This window comes from Sapajus apella, unplaced genomic scaffold, assembly GCF_009761245.1.
Source record: "Sapajus apella isolate SASKATOON/1434 unplaced genomic scaffold, GSC_monkey_1.0 scaffold23, whole genome shotgun sequence".
Lineage (NCBI taxonomy): Eukaryota > Metazoa > Chordata > Mammalia > Primates > Cebidae > Sapajus > Sapajus apella.
Genome location: NW_022436963.1, coordinates 22815484 through 22840464, shown reverse-complemented (window position 1 = coordinate 22840464; position 24981 = coordinate 22815484). Strand labels below are relative to the sequence as shown.

At 41.0% G+C, this 24981-nt stretch overlaps 2 protein-coding genes across 3 annotated transcripts in view; one reads left to right on the top strand and one right to left on the bottom strand.

Moving 5' to 3' along the window:
• Positions 1–432: 432 nt before the first annotated feature.
• Positions 433–3223, bottom strand: GPR27 (G protein-coupled receptor 27). Its single transcript, XM_032289663.1, has one exon. It carries the CDS (start codon positions 2877–2879, stop codon positions 1743–1745), a length of 1137 nt encoding a protein of 378 aa, XP_032145554.1. The 5' UTR covers positions 2880–3223; the 3' UTR covers positions 433–1742.
• EIF4E3 (eukaryotic translation initiation factor 4E family member 3) overlaps positions 2540–24981 on the top strand; it is a 72330-nt gene continuing 49888 nt past the window's right edge. Inside the window, exons 1-2 of one of the 2 annotated variants that reach the window (XM_032289667.1) lie at positions 3368–3482; positions 3859–4018. The gene's annotated coding sequence lies outside the window, so the exon portion shown is untranslated. Of the gene's footprint in view, positions 2709–3367; positions 3483–3858; positions 4019–24981 lie in introns of those variants that run through there. The other variant, XM_032289668.1, reaches the window with a different exon arrangement.

Here is a 24981-nt window from a genome sequence, read left to right as displayed (position 1 = left end):
TGAACATTTAATAGTTTATATTACACTCAACTAAGTTTCAAAATACCTATCGCCTCCATTTTTACCTAGTACTTTTATCAAAAATGATTGTTGTACTCGAGTTTGAAATGTTTATTTAAAAGCCTTTTTTATGTCATTTAATGAAGTCATTAAAATGTTCTGTCATCCAAATAAATAAAAGTTTTAAAGCAGTATATGTCTACTGCTTCTTCCCTTTAAAGACTCGCAGACTTTTATCTTGCATGTTAAATTAAGCCGCCACATGTCTTGGATATGCTGAGGGTGAAACTATGAAATCTATAACTAAATAACATGTGCTAAAAGGATCACAGAACATGTTATCCTTAGATAACATACTTAGAGGCATGTAACATACTTAAGATGCATGTACCACTCCAGCCTCAAACAACACCACCACAACAAAACCACCACTCCAGAATGAAAATACTGGTATATTTGTATAATGCAAAGAGAAATACAGATATAAATCCTCAAAACGGAAAGTACATTAATAAAAATGTAGCATTATAAGCAAAAAATATTATATAGTACTTGCAGAATTTAGTCTTTCAGTTTAACATGATAATGTCTAACAAATATTACTTAAATTATAGTTCTCATTATTAATTTAAAACAACCATCAGTAGAACAGCACAGCTTAACCTAGCAAACAGTTTAAGGAAATGCTTTGTTTCCTAGAAAGAGGGTATCATTATATTCCATTTGTTTATACCATGAACAACAGAAGAACAATTTTCAAAGTGGAAAATAGTTTCATAAGACAGAATAAAACTGGGCTTCTCAAAGCACAAGCCATTTCCATAAAATTAATTTTTTATTGGCAAAAAAATACTTAAACAATTTTGAAGTAGTACTCGGCTTCTCAGAGCCTTCCCAATCCTCGAATCACAATCTGTACATACAAACACATGCAATACTGTATTTGTCTCCACACCATTACTAACCAGAACACTTTACTCTTTTAAAACTTACAACTTGACAGAAATGTTTCCATTCAAGATTGGTATAATACAGAGAGCAGCTGTCACTGACATGGTTTTTAGCAGTAGAAAGTAAACCGGGAACCAAATCTTACTCGTTACTTACTGCTTTAAAAAAAAATGACTGCCTTGCTACTGAACTCCATCTCTGCTCTTTAAGTTCAATATCCATGCTGACACTTTGAAACCACCGGCGCAGCACAAGGACCCCGCAGCCGGCAATTCAGAGGGCATTTCAGACAACTTTCCCCCCACTTTCTCCTGCTTCCAACAGAAGATCCTCAAGAAATCTAACTTGTGAAGAAGTCCCCCTAGGTTCCTTCTACTTCACTGCAAAATGTAATGCCACTTGAGGTTGTCAAAAATAGCTTCTGTAGAAAACTGGCCATGGTCTTTAGGAAACGTTGCATGAAGAAAATTAGTATAGCCTTTATAGAAAAAGAAAAAAAGTAACCACGCATGGAATAAAAGACGCCAGTACCGGTACAAAAAGACTGCAGGGCCTACTGTCAGGAAGAAAGTCGAGTTAGGAGGACGAACGTGCGCAGCTGGAGCGGGCTGAGCATCCTACTCCTCACCCACCCCACCCCCAAAGGAGTCAGTACAATCCGAGTGTCTGTCCACTTCGAGTCATTTTGAAGGCAGCTTAGAAAATTAAACGGGCCAGAAGGGAAAGAAACGACGTCACCGTCCAAGCCAAAGGGGAAGGCTGGGTTGGGGGTCTACGTGGCGGGGCCTCCCTCATAAACCAATGCCTTTCAGGTCGCAGGGATGGGTCGCCTGGGTGGTCCGGGGGCTCTGGCAGCAGGGGAACTGGGCCCTGAAGCAGTCCCTCAGCTCCCTGTTGAAGAGGAAGCACACGACGGGGTTGATGCCGGCCTGCGCGAAGGTCAGCCACACGGAGGCCGTCAGGTAGGCCTGGGGGACGGCGCCGGGCCGCACCAGGACCCGCAGGTAGCTGGCCACGACGTAGGGCCCCCAGAGAAGCAGGAAAAGCAGCGTGACGGCGTAGAACATCTTGCACAGCCTCTTCTCGGTCTTGAATTCTTCCAGCACGAGGAGGCGGCGCGCGCCGCGGCCCGGCCCCGCGGGCCGGATGCCCACAAGCGCGGGCGGCGTGGGCCCGCGGCCGAAGCCCGCCGTCCAGTTGGCGGCCGCCTGGCCGGTGGCGCCTGGGCCGTGGAAGGTCCAGTCGTGGCTGACGGCGGGCACCAGGCGCGCGGGCCGCATCTTGCGGCGGTCGTGGATGAAAAAGAGCAGGCGGAGGTAGACGAGGTGCGTGGCGCCCACCACCACCGCCAGCAGCAGCAGGAAGCCCAACGCGCCGGGGGCGCCGTCGGGCCGCTGCTCCAGGGCACACGGCGCGTCCTCGTCGTCGCCTCCGCCGCCATCCAGCACCGGCGGGAAGGCCGCAGCCAGCGCCAGCGCCCAGGCGGCGCACACCAGCATGGCGGCGCACGGCCAGCCGGCCAGGCGCTCGGCGTAGAAGCGGTGGTGCGCGATGGCCAGGTAGCGGGTGACGCCCACGCCCAGCAGCAGGAAGGCGGCGTGGAAGCAGAAGAGCGCGGCCAGGAAGGCGAGCAGCTTGCAGCCCAGCGCGCCCGGCGGCGCCCCCGCCGCGGCCGCCGCACGCCGCGCCGCCAGCATGACGGCCGGGAGGCAGGCGAGCGCGCGCAGCCCGTCCGCCAGGCACAGGTCGAGCAGCAGGTAGTACGGGGCGCGGTGCAGGCTGCGCTCCCGCACGATCAGCAGTGCGAAAAGCACGTTGCCCGCCAAGCTCACGCACAGCAGCAGGCTGAGCGTGGCCAGCTTGAGGCCCAGGGCTGCCGCCTCGCCGCCGCTGCCGCCGCCGCTGCTCGGCTCGCTCGAGTTCGCCATCGCGGCCTCCCCAGGCCGTGCGCTCCGCCCCGGGGCCGTCCCCCGCCTCGCCGCTCCCGCAGGCCGTCCGGCCCCGCGCTCTGCCGCTGCGCCGGCCCTGGGCGAGCTCCTGGTCCTGCGGGGCTCAGCCCGCGCCCGGCCGGCCCCTCCTGGGCTCCCCGAGCCGCCGCTGAGCCGCTGCCGCCATCTCAGGAATGGTGTGCGCAGGAGGAGGCGGCCACTCCCTGCGCCCTGGGCGCCGCGGGCTTCACTGCGGACAGGGCCGCGCCGCCGCCCGCAGCCCCCCGCATCCTCCTCCGTCTCCTCCTCCTTCTCTGCTGCCGCCGCCGCCGCCGCCGCGCCTCTTGGCTCTGCCCCCCGCTGGGCCCGCCGCTGCCGCCGCAGCCGCTGCCGCCGCCGCCGCCGCCGCCGCCGCGGAGCCCCCTCCCCTCTGCCGGAGCGCGCAGCGCGGCCGCCGCCGCCGCCAGCCCCGCCGAGGCATCCCGCACCGCCCGGGCCCGGCTGGGCTGGGGGCGCCGCCGCGGCAGCCGCGGGGTCGGGAGGCAGCCGGGAGGGAGACAGAGCCCAGGACGCAAGGTGGCGACAAGTCGCGTTTGGCCCCAGGTAACGGGGGTCCGGCGGCGGCGCCCGCGCTGGGGTCACGGTGGCCGTGCGCGGGGGAGGTAGCCTGGGCTGGCAGGGTCGGGAGGCCTCAGAGGGGACAGGAATATCTGGAATGAGCCTTCTGTCTGAAAGCTAGGAGTAATTTACGGTGGTAATAGTCATCATAATCCTAAAACCGCTGATACTCAGGTGCTCACTGTTGTGGGCAGCAGTGTGCTGGGGGTGCAAGCATTATCTCCCTCAACAGTAATCATGAAGTTGGCTCCATCCTTAGCCCCACTTTATAACTCAGGAAGCAGAGGCTTGGAGGTCAAGGGAGTTGACAGCCGGGAAGTGGCGGAACTGGGATTCGAATTTCGCTTGGTCTGATTTCCAGGGCTGGACTCAGCGACTCTGCAGCATCCCCTGCTCGCTAACTCATCAGTGATCCCAGGGAAGGACCTATATCAGGGAGAAGAGAAATTCAGCATTTCATCTTTAAGTGACTTGGAAGGTGAACCCTATGCTACCTTCCTCCCAGGATATCTATTTTCTGGGTAAGCCTGAAAGGACAGCCTCTGTTCTGATTCTTCGACACACTACATTTGTCTAGCAGGACTTTGCACTTGCTGGCCCCTCTGCCTGGACCAGCCCCACAACAGGCTCCCTCTCCTCAGGGCCTCCTTCTGACCAGTCTGTCTTACTCTACATCCCTGCCCTCTATTCATTTCCTTCTTGGCACTTAGAATTTGTCATTATATACTTTCATTTCCTTTTTAAAATCTTGCTCTTCTCATTTGTCTCTAAGCTCTTTGAAGGCAAGGGATCATGCCTGGGTTTTGGTACCACTGTATCCCCAGTGGCTGGCATGGTAAAGCCAGAATTAAACAATGCATTGTTTCTCATGCACACTCATATTTTTTTTCTTCTGTGCAGAAAATTAGTTATTGCCTACCGATTGATTAAATGCAAGGCAGGCACCTTGATGGGCATTTTCAGGATAGTGCAAGATCATAGAGGGCCTTGATGATCAGGCTAAGGAGTCTAAACTTTAGTCTACAGGCAGTCGGGAGCCCTTGAAAGCTTTTGAGAAGGTGGTGATGTGACTAGGTGGGTTCCAGGAACATTATTCTGGCAGCAGCATTTAGGAGGGATGACAGAGCAGAGCCAGGAAACCTAGTCCAGAGCCTCAAACTTTACTATGTGCAGAAATCACTGGCGACCCTGTTAAAATGAAGATTCTGATTCAGTAAATCTGGAATGGGGCCAGAGAGTCTGCATTTCTAACAAGCTCCTGGGTGAGACTAATGCTGTTGGTCTGCTGACCTTACTTTGAATAGTAAGGCCCTTGGGGACAGTTTGGATATATATATTTTTAAATCTAAGTGATTTTTCAAGAAAATCAGCTACTTAGCACCCGACTTGGGACTCTTAAGCGGCCAGCAGCAAGTGGCTGACCAGGCACATCTGCAAATGTATGTTGATAGAAAATAGATTTTGGAGGATGTATGGGTTCGGAATTGCAGTTTGATTTAGTAGCAAAAACATGTACATGAGTTTATTTTCCTCATGAAAAAAGAAGTCTGGAGGTCAGCGGTTGCTGACATTGATTTATTGACTCAAGGACTGAATCTCTGAAAGCCTTTTAGCCCTTCCCTCATGATCACAGTAGACTGCCAGCACCCCAATCATTGCTTCTTCATTCCAGGCAGAAAGAAGAAAAGGGAAAGAGCAGAAATATTCCGGCCACCTAAGTAGGCCCCCTCCGAAGAAGAGCTTTCTAGAAGCCCTGTATTATAACCAAACACTTAAACATATCATTGGCTATCACTTGAGAGTGAGCACTTGAATAAGGGAGGGTGGGAAATGGTTTCTTTATTTCTTTGTTTAAAGTTAGACCCACAGCGGTAGAGAATTTGATCTGGCTTTGCTGGGGACCTTAGCACTTGGGCTGCCTCTGCCCAGAGGAGGGAATGCCTTCTTAATAACCCAAACAAATTCACCAACTCTGCTTACTTTGTGGTGACACTAATGGCAGCCCCCTTTTACCGAGCACTTGCTATGTGCCAAGCATTGTGCTAAATTCTTGACATGTATTATTTAAGGTAATCATTGTAATGGCCAGATGTGGTACATACTCTTACTGTCTTCATTTTGCAGAGGAGGTGCAGAGTGTTAATGTATTCAGGCTTTCACCACTTACACTTACTTTACACTTACTTCCAAGTAAGTGTAAGAGCTGGAAGTCTGACTTTATTTATTTAGAGACAGGGTCTCACTCTGTCACCGAGGCTGGAGTCAGTGGCAACATCATGGCTCACTGCAGCCTCAACCTCCCAGGCTCAGGTAATCCTCCTACCTTAGCCTCCTCAGTAGCTGGGACCACAGGCTTATACCAGCACGCCCAGCTAATTTTTAAAAAATTATATGTAGAGATGGGGTCTCCTTATGTTGCCCAGGCTGGTCTAGAACTCCTGGGCTCAAGTGATCCTTCCACCATGGCCTTCCAAAGTGCTGGGAGCACAGGCATGAGCCACCATGCCCAGCTGAGGAAATGTGTTTAGAGTCCATCCTCATGATCTCCACAAACACTTCCTCTTCATTATAACTGTGAAGAAAGCTTTTGTGTTTATAAAAGCAGTAAACTAACGTACACAAACTACTGATGCTCCTGTGCACAGAATTGTAACCCCTTCCGAGAGGGAAAGGATTTTTCAAAACCATCTAATCCTAACACTTGAATTTTACAAACAGAGAAGCTCATGAATAGCTGTGTAGGAGGGAGAATCCAGGTCCTCTCACCCCTAGGTTACTACCTTCCACTTAGTTAAAATCTTCATATTTTTGTTCTAATGACCACATGATGTTGGACAAGTCATTTAACCTCGGAATCTCAAATGTGTCCGTTTATGAAATGGGACATTGGACTAAATGATTTCTGAGGGTCCTGGGCTCTGAATGAGTTTAGGTTTGAGGAAACGGAAGTTAAGTGATTATGTCTCCCAAATGGGGAGAGATTTATTCTTCAAAAAAGGACACGAAAGAAGAGACATTATTAGTTCCTTATAATTTAAATTTTTCTGTTTTCTGTTTCTGTCTACGGCTCAAAATGCTGCTCTTTGGGACTTGAGATTTGCTTTAGTCATTTTCCCAGGCTCAAATAGCAGAAGCAGCAGCAGAAAATATGTAAATCATGGCTCTCTCACAGCCTTGATATGCCTACTTCTTTCATTATCACATTTGTTCAGTAGATTAATACTTAAGGAAAAACTATTAACATTTCATTGGCCAGGGTCAACGTATTTTACTGTTTCTAGGAAGCTGCAGGCAAGAATTTTAAATATTTTCTTAGGCACCAAATTGCATGCCCTCATCTCAAAGCAAAAGAGCTCTATGAGATTTTTTCCTATAAGAAAAATTTTCATTATGCTTATGTAACCAAATTATTCCTTCTGCACATAGAAGAGAAATGTGGGTTATTTCTCATCCCCCACTCCCCAAATCAGTTATGTCACTTCTTTGATGTACATATAGATGATGTGAATGGTACTAAAAATCCTCACTGTTCAGAGGAGCTTTGGCAGTTACAGTCAAGGTCATGGGTTCTGTCATCATGAGGCCCAGTCTGGCCAATGTCTCCAGTTTAACCTCAGGTTTCTAGCCAGTCACCTGCCAGTAGGTACATTAAACATCAAGTTAGAGAAAGTTGGTTTGAATTAACTCCATCCCAACTCTTAGAAAAAATGAGCCAAAGTCTAGGCCCAGTGAATGTTAGACTATCAAAGGGCAGCCCTCAGGTTGATCTCTCCACTGGATAAAGTCATAACTTTGACAATGAAAATGGGCTTTGCAGTGAGGTCCACTCTGGTTCATGTACATGTTCCACCAATGACTACTTGTGCATTGACAGCAGTTGTACATGAACCAGAGTGGACCTAACTGCAAAGGGCCTAGACTTTGGCTCATTGGGCAAGTCTCTTGCCTACTCCGAACATCTGTGTATCAAAAACTCATTGTGGGGAAGATTCAATTGAATGAGATTCATTTAGAAAGAGTGTAGCACAAGGTATGCACACAGGTAGTGTGCAATAAATGGTAACTACACTTACGCATATTTGTTCTTACCTGACTATATAAATGTCTCAGCTAACCATGGTTTAGTTGACTTTTATATTTCCCACCTCATGGTAACCTAGCAGGATGCCCTGTACACAGTAGGTTCTCAATATGTGTGTGGCAAGTATGAGTGTCAGTCCATATAATCAAGAGTACAAGAAGTGCAGCTGCTTCCTAGAAACCTCATTTCTGATTCTGTGTTACCATTTTGTCTTGCTGGTGAGGGAAGAAGGTAGCCGTAGCGCATCTTGGGTTTCATCATGGGTCCTTGCTTTCTCGGGATACACTGTAATTTCAGGCAAAGTGCCTAAATTGCCTCGTATGTGGTCCTTCCAGTTAGTGCGTGCATGTGTGTGGGGTATCCCTTCTGATGTTTCATCAGTTGTTGCCATATTGTTCCTCTTGTTCCAAGCCATTGTGGTTTGGTGACTCTTAAAGGCTGCCTTGTGCCAGACTTGTGGTGAGAGAATCTAGGCTGAGGATGCATTTGATATTAGATGCACCCACAGCCATTTTTCTCAGCAGTATGTCTGAGAAACTGGGTGTAGCTCCCCTCTCTCTCAGTACCGTCTTCTTTACTTCTCTTCCTCCTAACTGCATCTCCAGGGATTCCCTATATGCTCTGGAAGAAGGTGAAAACCCAGTTCTTCCTTGTTCTTCTGGACAATGTAATTACAGTCATCCCTCAGTATAAACAGGGAACCTGTGCCGGGCCTACCTGAATCCACCATTCTCAAGTCCCATAGCCCTGCAGAAGCCACATATATGAAAAGTGAGCTCTTCCTATATGCAGGTTTCACATCTCTCAAATACTATACTTTCCATCCTATTTTCATCGAAAGAAAATTCACATATAAACCAACTCATGCTGTTCAAACCCATGTTGTTCAAGGGTCAACTGGAATCAATTTCCCTGGGAAGCTGTGGTCCCCAAATTCAGGTGTGTGGAAAAAAATAAAAGCCAGGAAGCCAACTTGCCATAAACATCTCCTAGGCAAGGAAGCCCAGAGCCTGCTGTCTGCTTGAATGTTGGGAAGGAAAGGGAAAAATAGAGGAAGAAAAATTATCACTGCATATCTCAAAATATTGTGCTTGCTGTCTGTATTTCTTGAATGAATAACTGAATATCTTTATGTGTATATGTATAACATATTGTCACACTTCATTTAAGCAAAATATGTTTAGTGAAAACTCTTTAACAGTTTTCCTTCTCCACATGCAAGGGAATGAATTTGTGCCCCGACCTCACACCATACATTTTTAAAAACTAGAAATGGCTGATAGACCGAAAAATAAGTGCTAAAACTGTAAGAACTCTTCAAAGAAAATATAGGAGTAAATTTTCATGATGTTAGGAAGTGATTTCTTGAATATGTACCCAAAAGGAAGGGGACAAAAGAAAAAATATATAAATTAGATTTCATTAAAATTTTAAATTTGTGCTTCAGTGGACACCATCAAGAAAATGAAAGGCCCACCTACTGAATGGGAGAAAATGTTTTCAGGTAATGTGTCTAATGGGGGACTGCATCCAGAATATATAAAGAACTCATAACTCAAAAAAGACAACCCAATTTTAAAAATGGGCAAAGGGTTTATATAGGCATTTCTCTAAAAAGATAGATTAATGGTCAATAAGTACATGGAAAGATACTTTGCATCATTAATCAGTAGGACAATTCGTTTCAAACCATCTGAGATACCACTGCACATCTACTATGGTGGCTGTTACCAAAAATGTAGACGATAACAGATGTTGGTGATGACATAGAGGAATTGGAACCCTCAAATTATGCTGGTGGGGATGGAAAATGATACAGCTCCTTTGGAAAAATCATTTCGCAGCTTCTCAAAAAATTTAAACATAGAGTCAACTTATGGCCTAGCCATTTCATTCCTAGGCATTTACCTGAGAGAAATGAAAACCCATATACAAATGTTCATAACGGCATTATTCCTAATAACCAAAAGGAGAGAGCAACACGAGGGTTCATGAATGAATGGATGGATAAATGAAATGTCATATATCCCTACAGTGGAATATTATTCATTCATAAAAACAAGTATTGGTACATGATGCTCCAACATGAATGAACCTTGAAAACACCGTGCTTAATGAAAGAAGCCAAACACAAAGACCATGTATTGCACAAATCCATGCATGTGAAATGCCGAGGACTGGCAAATCCGTAGCGATAGAAAGTTGATTAGTAGTTGCTGGGAGCTGGGGACAAGGATTGGAGAGTGACTGCTAATGGGTCCAGAGTTTTTGGGGGCTTGGGGGGTGATGAAAATGTTCTAAAATTGGATAATAGTGATAGTTCCACAACTCTGTAGCTGTCCTAAGAAAACAGAATTATTTAAAAAATTCTTATGAAAGTGAGGTGACTTCTGTGGCCTTTGGAGGTGTCCTTATTAAAAGGTGGATACGAGCCTGGCAAGTAACATGGACTCCTGGTTACCACTTTCTGAGTAAATGCGGATTCTTAAGGTGTGATTTCTTGCGCTCTTCTTGAGGCTGGCCATAGAAATAAGTCATGCCTTGCCATATGATCAGGTGCACAAGGATTGCCCCTTTGGTGGGCCTTAGCATTTGCCTGCTTTGGGGCTTTGATGTTGAGGTAAATCTGGGAAGAATGATTGAGAAAATTTTATTCAATCAATAGCTTTATATATCTAGCATAGCCACTAGAAAAACTATCATTTTTTAGATTCAAAAATGTACTAAGCTATTTTGCATACATGATCTGATTTAATCCTAAAAAACTCCATACCCCAGCTTTACAGATGAGGAGCCTTGAGTTTTAAAGCAGTTAACCATAGTCTATGGTTGCACAGCACAAAGTACAAAAGCAAGGTAAAATTCCAGTCTGTCTGGACCAAAAGCCTGAATTCTTAATATGTACAGAGGGCTTTGTCGACTAATATGTAATTAAAGGAAAACCTACCAGGATGATATAAGTATTAAACTGGGGTTGTATCTACTACTACAGAATCAAGAAAAACCGTTATGCTAACGGCAAAGGTGGCAGTATTTTAACCACCTGAAAATAAACACTTTCAATATCGAAAAGAGACAAGGAGTCTACACTAACATGTTATCACTATTTAAAATACCATTATTAATATTTCTGTAAGGGTTTTTTAAGCAAGTTATAGCGACCACTCCAAGAGAGAAAAAGGGTCTTTAAAAAAAATGTGGCCCCTCTATTTTGCATGGTATTTACTAGCTGTTTAAACTCCCTCTAGTGGTTAAGTCATGTTGTGATTCTAAATTTTGCATTGAAAGACTCAATGCAGCCACCAGGACTAGGGTGCTACTGGCAGTGCCGAAGATTACAGGATCAAACCTGTTCCTTAAGCATTCTTTTCATGTGGATGGAGTAATGGTATAAATATTGTATATCAAAGCTACTATTGTTATAATCCTTGCTTTCGTCTCTTTTCTCTCTTATTTCATCGAAAATCAAATCGTGCATTGATTATTGATACTTTCTACTCTAGAGAATTACAGTAAATGTACTTTCTAAGGTGGAGATGTTGGGGGTACATCCATATAAAATGTTCTGAACTATGGAGCAGGGGCCTGTAAGACACATCTTTAAGGATGTACCTCCTGTTTCTTGAATTGGTAGTTTACCTATTATGCAACGACTTCCTTGTAATAAAATATGAAAGTGTAGCTCCTTTAAATGCCCACCCTCTAAATACATACACCTCCTACCTCCCACACACGTAAATTCTTGTTATCCACCCCCCAGCACTAAGCTTTGCATTGGGTTTTGATATAAATGAGGTAGAGACTCTTTCATTTGCAGAATTATGACAGTTGTTGAAGAGAACATCTATAAAAATAAACCTTAGAGATAACGCAGACAGATTTTTATGATAAATCACATAAAAAGTACAACTTGGGTTTGTTTCTCCTTAGACTTCCATGTGAACTCACAGTGGTCTGATTTCCATATCTCAAACATTTTGGATAAACAGCTGCATTTTTCAGAAAACCTCCTGCTCCTTCCCTTCCTTCATTCTCTTACTTTATCTGGTCTGGACAGTTCCCTGCACAGCTGTGGCCCTGGCACTGCCTTCCAAAGCATGCTCTTCTCTTCCGCTATGAGACTTCCTATTTCCGGGAACAAACCACATCTTTCTCTTTCTTGTTTTATTCTTTTATTTTCAGGAGGTGTAATACATTAATAGCTTCCTGAGAAAGTTGATTTGGAGGTAAATATTTTAAATTTTTTACATATCTGAAAATGTTCTTACTTTACCATCGTCATACTTAATAGTTTGGCTGGGAATAGAATTCTGCTCGGTTGGCAATTACAATAAATGATATTGAACATGTTTTTTCATGTGCTTATTTGCTATCCACCTATCTTCTTTGTTGATGAATCTGTTCAAACTTTTGCCCATATTTTTTCAATAAGTCATTTATTTTCTTATTACTGACTTTTGGGAGTTCCTTATGTATCCTGGAAAAAAGGGTTTTTTTTCAGATATAAGATTTAGAAATCCTATTTTCCCCTGGTTTGTGGCTTGTCTTTTTATTCTTTTAATAGTATCTTTGAAAAGAGCAGAGATTTCAATTTTGATGAAGTCCAGTTTATCAATTTGAATTATTTGGTGAATAAAGCTTTTCAGTCATATCTGAGAAATCCTTGCCTACACCATGGTCATGAAAATTTTCTCCTATGTTTTCTTCTAGAATTTTTATGGTTTTAGGTTTTCAGTTAGTTTTATGTTCCATATTTAGTTGATATTGTAAATAGTGTGAAGTGGATTGAATTCCAATAGATTGAAATTAACTTTTTTAACATATAGATATTCAACGGCTCCAGCACCCCTTGTTGAAAAACTTATTGCACCTTTGTCAAAATCAAATTGTTCATATACGTATGGGTCTCTTCCTGGACTCTTTTTTCTGTTGAATTTATATATTTGTCTATCTTGGTACCACACTGTATTCAGTATTGTGGCTTTGTAATAAGCCTTAAAATCAGGGAACGTTTCCTCCAAATTGTTCTTTTTCTAGTTGTATTGGCTGTTCTCAGTCATTAGCATTTACTTACGTGTTTTAGAGTGAAGTTATCTAATTCTACAATGAAGCCTACTGGGATATTAACTGGGGTTGTGTCTAGATCAATCTGGGGAGAAGTGACATCTTAATAATACTGCATCTTCCTATATGTAAGAGATACAAACAAGGTGTATCTCTTCATTTTTAGCTCTTCTTTTATTTCTCTCAGCAGTCTTTTATGATTCCCATTGTATGGTTCTTGTATATCTGGTATCAGAATTATCTACCAACATTTTATATTTTTGATACTTTTTTAAATGATATTTAAAATTAATTGTTCATTTCTACCACATAAATAATATAATTGATTTTTGTATATTGACCTCATATTTTGAAATTTTGCTAAACTCACTATTTCAGTTTTGGGAAGTAAATTCCATCAGGTTTTCTACATAGTGTCTTGTCTGGAATAGGTAATGTTACCTTTTTCAGTCTGGATGCTTATTTATTTATTTATTTTTTCTTGCCTTGTTGCACTGGCTAGAACCTTTAAGACAATGTTAAATAGAAGTGACAAGAGGTGACCTTATTGGTCTCTTCTCTCATATTAAAAGGAAAGCATTCAGTCTTTCACAATTAAGTGTGATGTTAGCTGTGGATTTTTATAGGTGCCTATAGATTACAAGTTCCCTTCCATTCCTACTTTGTTGAGAGGTGTTTGCTTGCTTGTTTTAAAATCAGCAATGCATGTTGGATTTTGACAGATGCTTTCCGTACATCTATTGAGATAACCATACTGATTTACATTTTTAGTTTGTTAAGTGGTGAATTATTGGTTGGCTTTCACATATTAAGCCAACCTTGCATTCTTTAAATATGACTCATTCATGAACTACAATCCTTTTGGTATATTCTTCTTTTATACTTGTGAAAAAATTTTTTTGAATTTTTACATCTATATTCATGAGGGTTATTGATCTTCAGCTGCCTTCCTTTTTGCTTGTACTGACTTTGTCTAGTTTTTGCTTCAGGATGAAGCTGATCTAACAGAATGACTTGGAATGTATTCTCTCCTTTTCAATTGCTTTTTAAAAGCTGATATAGAATTTTTTTCTTCAATGTTTGGTAGAATTCACTAGTAAAACTATTCGAGCATGGAATTTTTTTGGGGGGAAAGGTTTTTATATATTTCATCTATTTTATATATATATGGCTATTCAAGCTATGTATTTTACCAAGTAGATTTTGGTAATTTATGTCTTTTAAGGAATTTGTTCATCTCATCTGTGTTACCAATTCATTGGCATAAGTTGTTAATAACATTCTCTTGTTACCTTCTACATAGCTATAATATAAAATTGGTATTGATATCTTCTTTGTCATTTCTGTTATTGGTACATTTTCCCCTGAACAGTCCTGCTAGAAGTTTATCACTTTTTTCAGTCTCAAAGAACCAGATTTTTATTTTCATTGATGTTCTCTACTGTTTTCTGTTCATTGGTTTCTGCTCCAATATTTATTATCTCCTTTGTTCTATGTGTGTCCTGTTTGCTTTTATTTATAGTTTCTTAACATAGAAGCTGAGTTCGTATATTTGAGATCTTTATTCAGGCATTCGTGTCATAAATTTTCCCCTAAGAACTGTTTTGGTAGAATTCCGTGAATTTTATAGTATTTTTTTTTAATATTCATTCATTTCAGAATATTTCCTAATGTTCCTTTTGATTTCTTTTTTGATCCATGAGATATAAATACGTGTGTTATTTAGTTTATAAGTATTTGGGGTATTCCCAGATATCTTGCTATTATTAATTTCTAATTTAATTCTACTGTATCAGAGAACAAACTTGTATGACTTTAATTCTGTTAAGTTTATTGAGACTTTTGTGACCCAGAATATGGTCTATTTTGGTAAACATTCTGTGTACCCTTGTAAAGAATGTGTTCTATATGGTTGTTGGGTGGAATGTTTATAAATGTCAGTTGGGTCAAGATGGTTGATAGTGTTGTTAACATCTTTTATATTCTTAATAATTTTCTGTCTACTCATTCTAGCAACAATTGAGAGATGAGTTTTGAAATCTCTGACTATAAATCTGGATTGTATTTCTCCTTGCCCTTCTAATAGTTTTTGTTTCATGTATCTTGGGGCTCTGTTATTAGGAGCAAAAAATGTTTAGAATTATTATGTCCTCTTGGTGAATTGATTCATTTATATTACTAATTGACCTTCTTCATTCCAAGTAATGTTTTTTGCTCTGGAATTTACTTAGTGCGATACTAATATAACCTCTCCAGCTTTCTTTTGATTAGAATTAACACAATGTATCTTTTTTTACTTTAAAAACTATTTTATTGTAGACTATGCTCATAACATCAAGCTAAGGATCAATGTCACTTCTCATTCTGCTTACAATCTATGCCTGGGATTCCAGGATGCATGTGTGTGTGTGTGTGTGTGTGTGTGTGTGTGTGTGCGCGTGTGTGTGCGCGCGCGCGTGTATTCATGCACACACACATGCACATGTGCATGAATTTAATGAATTCTTACAATTCTTTTGTTCCTTTAACAGGTTTTCTCATATGTTCCTGGCCAATAGTAGGTGCTCAGTACTTATTTTTCTGTTTTGTTTTGTTGTTTTTCTGGACAGGGGCTCGCTCTGTTGCGCAGGCTAGAGTGCAGTGGCACCGTCTCAGCTCATTGTAACCTCTACCTCCTGGACTCAGGTGATCCTCCCAGCTCAGCCTCCCAAGTAGCTGGGACTACAGGTGCGCACTACCATGCCTGGATGATTTTTGTATTTTTTGTGGAGATGGTGTTTTGCCATCTTGCCCAGGCTGGCTGCAAACTCCTGGGCTCAAGCAATCTGCCTGCCTCGCTCTCCCAAAATGCTGGGATTACATGTGGGAGACACCGCACCCAGCCAATATTTGTTAAATGGAATATTTGTGTCTACTACATGCAGAAAGAGAAACAGACACCCTGTCCTTTACTTTTAATCCGTTGTTGCATTTATATTTAAAGCGCATTTCTTGTAGGCAGCATTATTGTTGGTTCTTGATTTTATACTTAACCAAATAATGGCCGAAATTCAATTGGGAATATTTAAACCATACATTTAAGGTCGATATTAATATGGCAAGATTTAAATCTGTCATCTTGCTTTTTGTTTTCAATTTGTCTTACCTGCTCTGTTTCCTTTTTCCTATTTTTATGCTTTTTAAAAAAATCAAGTAAATATTACTTATGATTTCTTTTAATCTCTTGTTGGATTATTAGCTATAATTCTTTGTTTTTTATTTTAGTGCTTTATTTAGGATTTGTAGTGTACATTTTTAACTTACCACAGTCTGCCTTCCAGTGATATTATACCTCTTCACATATAGTATAACAATTTACAATGGCATATTCTCATTTCTTTCTCCCAACTTTTGTCTTATTATCATCATAGATTTTTCTTTTATTCATATTATAAAGCTCATAGTACATTGTTAATATTTTCATTTATACAGTCCATTATTTTTTAAAGGGATTTCAAAAATAATAAAATTCTCTTATATTTTACCTATGTGGTTATCATTTCCAGTGCCCTTTATTTCCTTCTGTAAATGTACGTTCTCTTCTGGCATCATATTCCTTCTTCTTGAAGGACTTCCCATGACATTCCCTTTTCTTTTTTTTTTGAGACAGGGTCTCATTCTGTCACCCAGGCCAGAGTGTAATGGTTCAATCATGGCTCACTGCAGCCTCAACCTCCCAGGCTCAGGTGATTCTTTCACCTCAGCCTCTTGAGTAGCTGGGACTACAGCCATGTGCCACCACGCCTAGCTAATTTTTTAATATTTTCGTAGAGACAGGGTTTTACCATGTTGCCCAGGCTGGTCTGGGGCTCATGGCCTCAGGTGATCCTCTTGCGTTGGCCTCCCAAAGTACTGGAATTACAGGCATGAGCCACTAGGCCCAGCCTCTGACATTTCTTGTAGTGTTGATTTGCTTGTAGTGGATACTTTTCGCTCTTGCATATCTGAAAACACCTCTATTTCTCTTTTTTTTTTTGTTTGATTTTCTCTTATTTTTCTGCTTCAATTTTATTAATTTCTGCTCTTTATTTTTCTCTTCCTTATGCTGCTTTGGCCTTACTTTGCTCTTCTTTTTCTAGTTCCTTAATGTAGGAATTTAGATTGTTGATTTGAGACCTTTCCTCTTTTCTAATGTAAGCATTTAGTGCTGTAAATTTCCCTCTCAGTAGTGCTTTAGCTGCATCTGATATGCTTTAATATGTTGTATTTTCATTTTCATTTGGGTCTACGTATCTTTGAATTTTCTTTGAGACTTCCTTTTTAACCCATACACACACACACATACACACACACGTACATATATGTACGTATATATGTACATACATATGTACATACACAGAAAAACAGACTTTTCTGGTCTGTGCTCATTAGCATCTTCAGGTTGCAGCTTCTCCAGCTCTGAGTTTGAGATATATGAGGCAAAAAGAAAATCCAAGGAACTTACTGCTGTGTTGTTCCTTAACCATATATATATACACACACACACACACACACACACACACACACACACACTCATGTACATATATACATATATATGTGTGTGTGTGTATATATATATAGTTTAATTTTCAGGCATTTGTACATTTTCTGGCATTGATTTATTTTACATTTTTTAAGGTTTGTTTTATGGTCCAGAATGTAATCTATCTTGGTGAATATTCCATGAACTCTTGGAAAAAAAATTGTGCTCTGCTAAAGTGCTACATATAATAAATAGATCCTGTTGGCTGATTCTGATTTTGTTGTTCATTTCTTGTATACCCTTGCTCATTTTCTATCTAGCAGTTTTACCCATTGCTGAGAGTGGGGTGTTGAAGTTCCCAGCTATAATTTTCTGTTGCCTATTTCCTTTTGGGTCTATCAAGTTTTGCTCCATGTATTTTGAGACTTTGTTGTTTGGTGCACACATATGTAGGATCATTATGTCTTTCTGGTGGCTTGATTATTTTATAATTATGTAATCTCCTCTGTCTCTGGTTAATTTTTCTCGAAAATCTCCTTTATTTGATATTAATATAGCCACTCTTAACTTTGTTGGGTATTGTTACAAGATATATCTTTTTCATTTTTTTCACTTTCAACCTACCCACATGGCTGTATTTGAAGTGATTTTTTTATAGATAGCATTTTGTTGCATCATGGTTTTTTGTTGTTGTGTATTTACTTGTTGTTTAATCCATTCTACCTGGTGAAGGTAAAAGTCTAATTAGGCTTCTCACTTGGCCTTGCTGGCTTAGGTACGGGGAGGATCACCGTTTTTTCTGTTGCATTTGGCTGGCATATTTATGTCTGAGAGTTTTCTGTCTTGCAAGGCTGCTCCTTTGGCTAGAGAAACCAGACTTTTCTTGTCTGTGCTCATTTGCATTTTCAGGTTGCCAGCTTCTCCAGCTCTGACTTTGAGATATATGAGGCAAAAAGAAAACCCAGGGAACTTACTGCTGTGTTGTTCCTTAACTGCTGAGGTCCCTAACTGGTATGCCACCTTTTGGCCCCTTTCAGAATCTTCTTGTGTTTGTTTTATATAATGTTCAGGGTTTTTCACTGTACATGGAGGAATTGAGACAGCATGTCTATTCTATCTTTCTGGCAGAGAATTTTCTTCATCATTTTTGAATAGATATTTCACTGAGTATAGAATTCTAGGTTGACAGGTTTTCTTCTTTCAGTAAAGAGACTGTTCTTGCTTGTATTGTTTCCTATGGAAAATAAAATCTTTTCTAACTGTGTTTGTTTTTGTTTTTGTAGAGATGGGAGTTCTCCCTATGCTACCCAGGCTGGTCTTGAACTCCTGGCCTCAAGCAATCCCCTTGCCTTAGCCTCCCAAAGTGCTGGGTTTACAGATGTGAGCCTCCAAACCCAGCCTAATTCTTATTTTGCTCCTCTGTATATAATGTGTCTTTTTTTCTGCACTGTAGCAATTTTATTATACCCTGCCTTGGTGTGATTTTCATGTTTTTTGTGATTGGAGTTCATTGAGATTCTTGAATCCAAGGGTTTATTCCTCTTAAACAGTCACTCTCCAAAAGCAGTTGACTCAATGAACCTTATGGTAAAAATTACACTACTGTTCATTTGTAGTTGAACTCTGATATTTTTCAGGTTCTAAACTCTTTATACTATCATTCAGAATAGTTTTATTTTCATAAAAATCTGTGCTCTGCCTATTCATTCCTTCCTCTTCTGCAACTGAACCTCTGACAACCACTGATCCTTTAACTGTCTCTATGGATTTTGCCTTTTCTAGAATGTTGTGTTAGTTGGGATCATATGTATGTAGTTTTTCAGATTGGCTTCTTTCACTTAATAATATGCATTAAAGTTTCCCCCATCCCTTTTCAGGGCATAATAGCTCATTGCTTTTTAGCAGTGAATAATATTATTCCATTGTCTGAATGTACCACAGTTTACTCGTCTACTCACTACTGGGGGATATCTTGTCTCCTTTCAAGTTATGACACTTATGAATGTAGCTGCCATAAACATCTTTGTGTGGGTTTTTGTGTGGACATAAGTTTTCAGCTCATTTGGGTAAATACCAAGGAGTATAATTGCTAGATCGTATGGTAAGAGTATATTTAGTTTTGTAATAAACTGCCAGACTGTCTTTCAAAGTGTCTGTACCATTTTGCATTCCCACTAGCAACGAGTGAGAGTTCCTGTTGCTCCACATCCTCACCAGCATTTGGTCTTGCCAACGTTTTGGGATTTAGACATTCTAATAGGTGTATAGTGGTATCCTATTGTTGTTTTAATTTGCAGTCCCCAGTGACATGCTATTAAGCATCTTTTCATGGTACCGATTTGCCATCTGTATATGATCAGCAAGATATTTGCTCAGGTCTTTCGTCTAATTTTAAAATGCAGTGTTCATTTTCTTATTCTTGAGTTTAAAGATTTATTTGTAGATCTTGGAGCTATGGGTATTTTTATTTGAATTATTATTATCTTAAGTGCTTGGACAAGAGTTTCATGGAGGCCTCAGTATTTTAAGCAGCAAAACATGAAAATGTTTTCTTATTTTTTGGAGGGAGGTAGAGAAATGATTTTCACTTGGAAAAAAAAATGAAAAGATGTTCTCTTAGATTATTTTGATCCTGAAAGAACTTCAGGCTGCCTCTTAAGTAGATCTGTGACTTCATGGGCCCTCCATGCTATAACACCCTCCAGACAATATTAGTTTGTGCCATGTGTTTTTCAACAATTGCCTTATTAAGGAGCGGGAAGTTCCTGCTTACCACAGTATTGCCTTTCTTCATTAGGAATCTGTGGATTCACAAGTTGCTCTGCTGTTATCAGGGTGGTGACATTATACCTATCAGCAAGTCTCCTCAGCTTCCAGAGAACTGCTCTGGCCTGGATCATTCTACAGAAAAACTAATTACTCATTGTTCAGCACCTACCTATAAGTGAAAACATGCAGTGTTTGGTTTTCTGTTCTTGTGTCAGTTTGCTGAGAATGATAGTTTCCAGATTCATCCATATCCCTGCAAAGGACATGAACGCATCATTTTTTATGGATGCATAGTATTTCATGGTGTATATGTGTCACATTTTCTTTATCCAGTCTATCATTGATAGGCATTTGGGTTGGTTCCAGGTCTTTGCTATTGTAAACAGTGCCACAATGAACATCTGTATGCGTGTGTCTTTATAACAGAACGATTTATAATCCTTTGGGTATATACCCAGTAATGGGATTGCTGGGTCAAATGGTATTTCTATTTCTAGATCCTTGAGGAATTGCCACACTGTCTTCCACAACGGTTGAACTAATTTACACTCCCACCAACAGCATAAAAGTGTTCCTGTTTCTCCACATCCTTTCCAGCATCTGTTGTCTCCAGATTTTTTAATGATTGCCATTCTATCCTGCAAGATCTGCACATGTACCCCAGAATTTAAAGTATAATAATTATATATATAGAAAAACTAGCTACTAATGCTATTGAAGAAAAATATGTCCCATGATAGGCGGAGGTATTATATTATCTGATTTTCATTCTCCCATCCTTCACTATGCATCAATAGATTTATATCACGGGATTCATTTTCATTTTATGTCTTTTTGTTTATGCCCCAATTCTTTTGCAGGTAATTTTAATTCTTCATTTTATGAGAGTGAGCCTCTGTGCCTGTGTACTCCTATATAAAATAAAGGAAATGATTGTTTTTAATGCAGATTTGAAAGAAATATAATGGATTTCAGCTACACCAATTTCTCCCCATTTAGACGAGATGAACACCTAGTTAGATGAGGAACGTCATTCCTCATATAATTTGAATATATCCTGTTTCCATGACAACTTGTACTTACCAGCTTGCCTGGTAAAAGAAGTGCTTGAATTCTTTCTTTGATAAAAGATTTGACCCAACACTGAGGCTCCAGTTTTTTGATTCCAATAATTTCATTCCAGCTTGGGGCCAGTTTTCTTTTAACACGGGATGATGTTGAGGATTAGAAACCTAAAAACCGTTTTAGACGTGAATTCACCTTCAAAATAAAAGGAGAGGACTCATAGGCCAAATACGAATGAGCATGGGAAATGAAGATACTTATGCAGGTCATAGTCATTTTCGGATATCTTCCAGTTAAATTGAATCAACAGAGATGATGCAACAACTTATAAAGATGCTATTTGATTTGACAAAGAATGATTCAGTTATTTATTTCCATCTGGACATTATAATCAGTGGGCTTGTTTTTTTCACTGCTAATTTATAGCTTGCCTTTATGGGTGGTTTGTGCCCTCTAACTGCTGGATTTCAATTCTTGTAAGGAGTATGGTTTTATTAATGATTTTCCCTCAGAATGAAAAATAGGAAATTATTTGCATCATTAACTGTGCTTTTGCAAACTATGAAAAATACAATACTGCATTTAATTGACAAATTTATGTTTCATGTGTCATAAAATATTTTAGTCCAATAAGGCGGACATGACCCTTAGGCGTTTTAGGAATGATAGGTACTCATCCCAAATTTAGGATAATTCACAGTGTATTTCTGAGTGACCTGGTAGGTTTTGAAAGGACAAAAGTGACTCAGCTGTCTCCAAGATCATTGTCAACCGCAGTATATATATTTGTGACATCAAATATTTGTATAAAGCCATCTGGGGGGGTACCATGTTCCTCATAGCCTCCATGAGAGCTCATCTTTTGTAGTGATGACCTGGTATGATCAATATGTGCACATTTTTAGCCTGGGAATAAGACACTATCTTACCACAAACAGTAAGAAAATTTGAAGCAAATACTATAAGGTGCAACCTGCCATTATGGGAATAATATGTAACAAATAAGAAGGAACAGGAAAAGAGTGAAAAATTAACAGGATCTTTCTGTATTCTTAGTATGCAATTCCTGCTGATGGTAAAAGAAAAGAGATTGAGTGACTAAAGGGGTCTTATTGGCCTAAACACTGCAAGTGTCCTCATGTTTCCTAATGGAGCATTTTGCACAGTAGTTACAGTTCTAAAAATGTCATGTAATTATGATTTTTTTTTTTTAGAAAACAAATAATACAGCTTCATTTCCAAAACTGCTTTTTCTTTACTAAATTGCTCATCAATTGATAATGGCTTCCAAAACTTTAGTGTACTCAATTCTTAAGAAGTAAATGACTTATAAAATATTTCAATCTACACTTTAATGTTTTTTAATCACAGAAGGATTTATTATTCAGATATTTATTGAGTTTCCAGCACATAAATAGTAGTTTATAATAGTCTCTGAGGACCTCAGAGGTGAGCTCCTCACCCCTCAGGAAGCTTGGGCTAAATATGGTACAGGGAAAGATGGTGCAGGGGATCCTTTTGCAGCCTGACTCTTCACCTCCTAATATTTGCCAAGTCAGCTTATATTTTCAGTATCAGGATTTCTCATGTCATAAACACGATTACTTCTGCTTAAAAATAAAGCTTTGGAAAGCACAATACACTTCCTTAGAGAACTGGCTTACAAAATGTTCCCCTAAATGATCTATGAACCGTAACTGAAAGCCGCAAACAAAATCTTACCCTAAAGCAGCTTCTTAGATGTGAAGAAGTGACTTGCTTGCCGCTGATTTATCCCACCAGGCGAGCAGTTATCAGCTCACAGTGGGGATTAGAGGCCTCCTGGATGGTTGCTGGAAATCCTCAGGAACAGGTAGCACTCCAGGACCTGCTCCTTGCCTATCCACCATTCAGGTTTTCCCAGGACCAAAGCATTTTCCAGGACTCAAGACTTTCAGTCCTCAAATCGGAACAGTCCTAGGCAAATTGGGACAGTTGTTCATTCCACCTGTCTCTCGATCCCCAAAGAGCATACAAAGGAGGACACTCGTGTTCAAAGAGCAGAGAGATGTAGGGTTATCCCCTCCAGGAACCGTAATAAGGAAACGAGTCAACACTTGCGTAACTTTTTTTTTGGCTTATGGAAAGCCTCACCAGATGTTCCTGATTTGATGATCCTTCAGGCAGCAAGGCAAAGCAGGTGTTATTGACTCACTTATTTTTTTAACTGAGAAAAAAAGACTCAAAGAGGTTCACCGATTTGTCCCAAAGCACATGTTTTTGGACTTCCCTCTGATCACATTGCCTCCCTACTGCTCATTGTTTCCTCTCTTTTAAAAATTGCTGAAGACTAATTTGAGGCCTGCCGGCTCTCCCCTTCAGCCCAGTTTCTGATGTGAAGCATCTCTGTATCTCTGATTGATTGGCTGGCCAGGAATGTTCAGAACTACTCTTTGATAAGAAGCCAGTGATTGACAGAGTGTTTATTACAGGGTTGCACATGATAGCCACAATCATTGGTAAGAATCTAAGTGCCCGACAGGAGGAGTTGGTTATATGAATTAGTACTCCTCCAATCAGTGGAATTCTGTGTGGCCACAACAAAGCTCCTTTAATCAGAGTTCTTGGATTGGCCACAAAACCTATGTATCTGAAATCACTGGGACTTTTTTTTAAAACCAGGGAAGAGCTTGGTTACTTCCCAGTGCTCCTTTTGCCAGGATAAGGGATTTCCTCCTGGGAAAGTAGTTTGGGCACTGCCCAGCTATGTCTCTGGGACTCTGCGAATCTCCTGTCCCAATCTGGGGTGTGTTTGGTGATTGATTTCCTGTGAGGGAACTTTGCCTAACCCTTGAAGGATGGTTAGACAATTCGGATGGTCAGAGGAGAGAAGAAAGGTCTCAGGCAAAAGTGTGGAGATACGAGTACATATGGTGTGTTTACCAAGTGGGGAGTAAGCCCATCATTGATTCAGTAAAGCTGGATCTCCCATGTGCCAGATACCGTGCTGTGAACTGGGAAGACAGTGGTGGGGGAGGTGGGCCCAGGCCTGTCTTCGGGAGCTCATGTTGTGGCAGAGCTGAAAACGCACCAAGAAATAGGGGCAAATCTGTTTGGAATATATATATTTCCATATATAGCTGTATCTCCAAATATATAGATTTAACATATATATTCCAAGTATATGTAAATATAGGTGTATAATTATATCTCTCTAAATATATTTTGAAATATACTTGCAAATGCATTTGGAAAGGTGGGTCGTGTAGACGATTTTAGAGGCTAGATTTCAGATTTCAGACCTCAGCCTGTGAGAAACAGGCAGCCCGTTAGGGCTTCTGAGCAAAGAAGTAATAGGACAAAGTGCTTTTTAGGAAGACCAACATGCCATCCATAAAAAGGATACACTGGCAGAGGAGAAAGACAAGAAATTTGGAGACAAAGTCACAGACTCTTCCTTTCAACCAGTATCTGCTGTATACCTAGTTTGTTTTCTTAATAAATATTGCTGGCATGCCAGCTGTGGACAGGGCCTGCACTAGGCACTGAGCATTACAAAGGTGGACAAGAGAGGCCTGGCCCTCCCCACTTGGACCGGATATTCTGGTTCGGAAGATGGGCAGTAGATGTATGCAGCTGACATGTGCCCTGAAAAAAATAATGAGGAAGGGGAGAAGACCTGCTTTAGAGTGAGGCCTAAGGCAGGAGAAGGAGTCAGCCATGCCAAGCAGAGGGACTGGCAGTTCTGGAGAAAGAACAGCATGTGCAGATGCCCTGTGGCCACAGAGAAGCTTTCAGGCAGGGGAGAGCTCAGCCATGCATTTGGAAAGGCAGGAAGGATCCAGAAGGTGCCAAGTACTGTTGGCCACCAGTAAGAGTCTGGGTTTTTTTCTGAGAGCAGGCGGAAGCAAACCAGTGTTGGAGAACTATTGTGCAGGTTGCTGTCTGGCAGCAGATGAGAGGGTCAGGTGTTAGAAGCAGGGAGGCTTTTGTAGTCCTCCAGGCCATGCTTGGCTGACTCAGGA

Coding starts and splice junctions, on each gene's coding strand:
- GPR27 (XM_032289663.1), bottom strand. CDS start 2,879: ATGGCGAACTCGAGCGAGCCGAGCAGCGGCGGCGGCAGCGGCGGCGAG.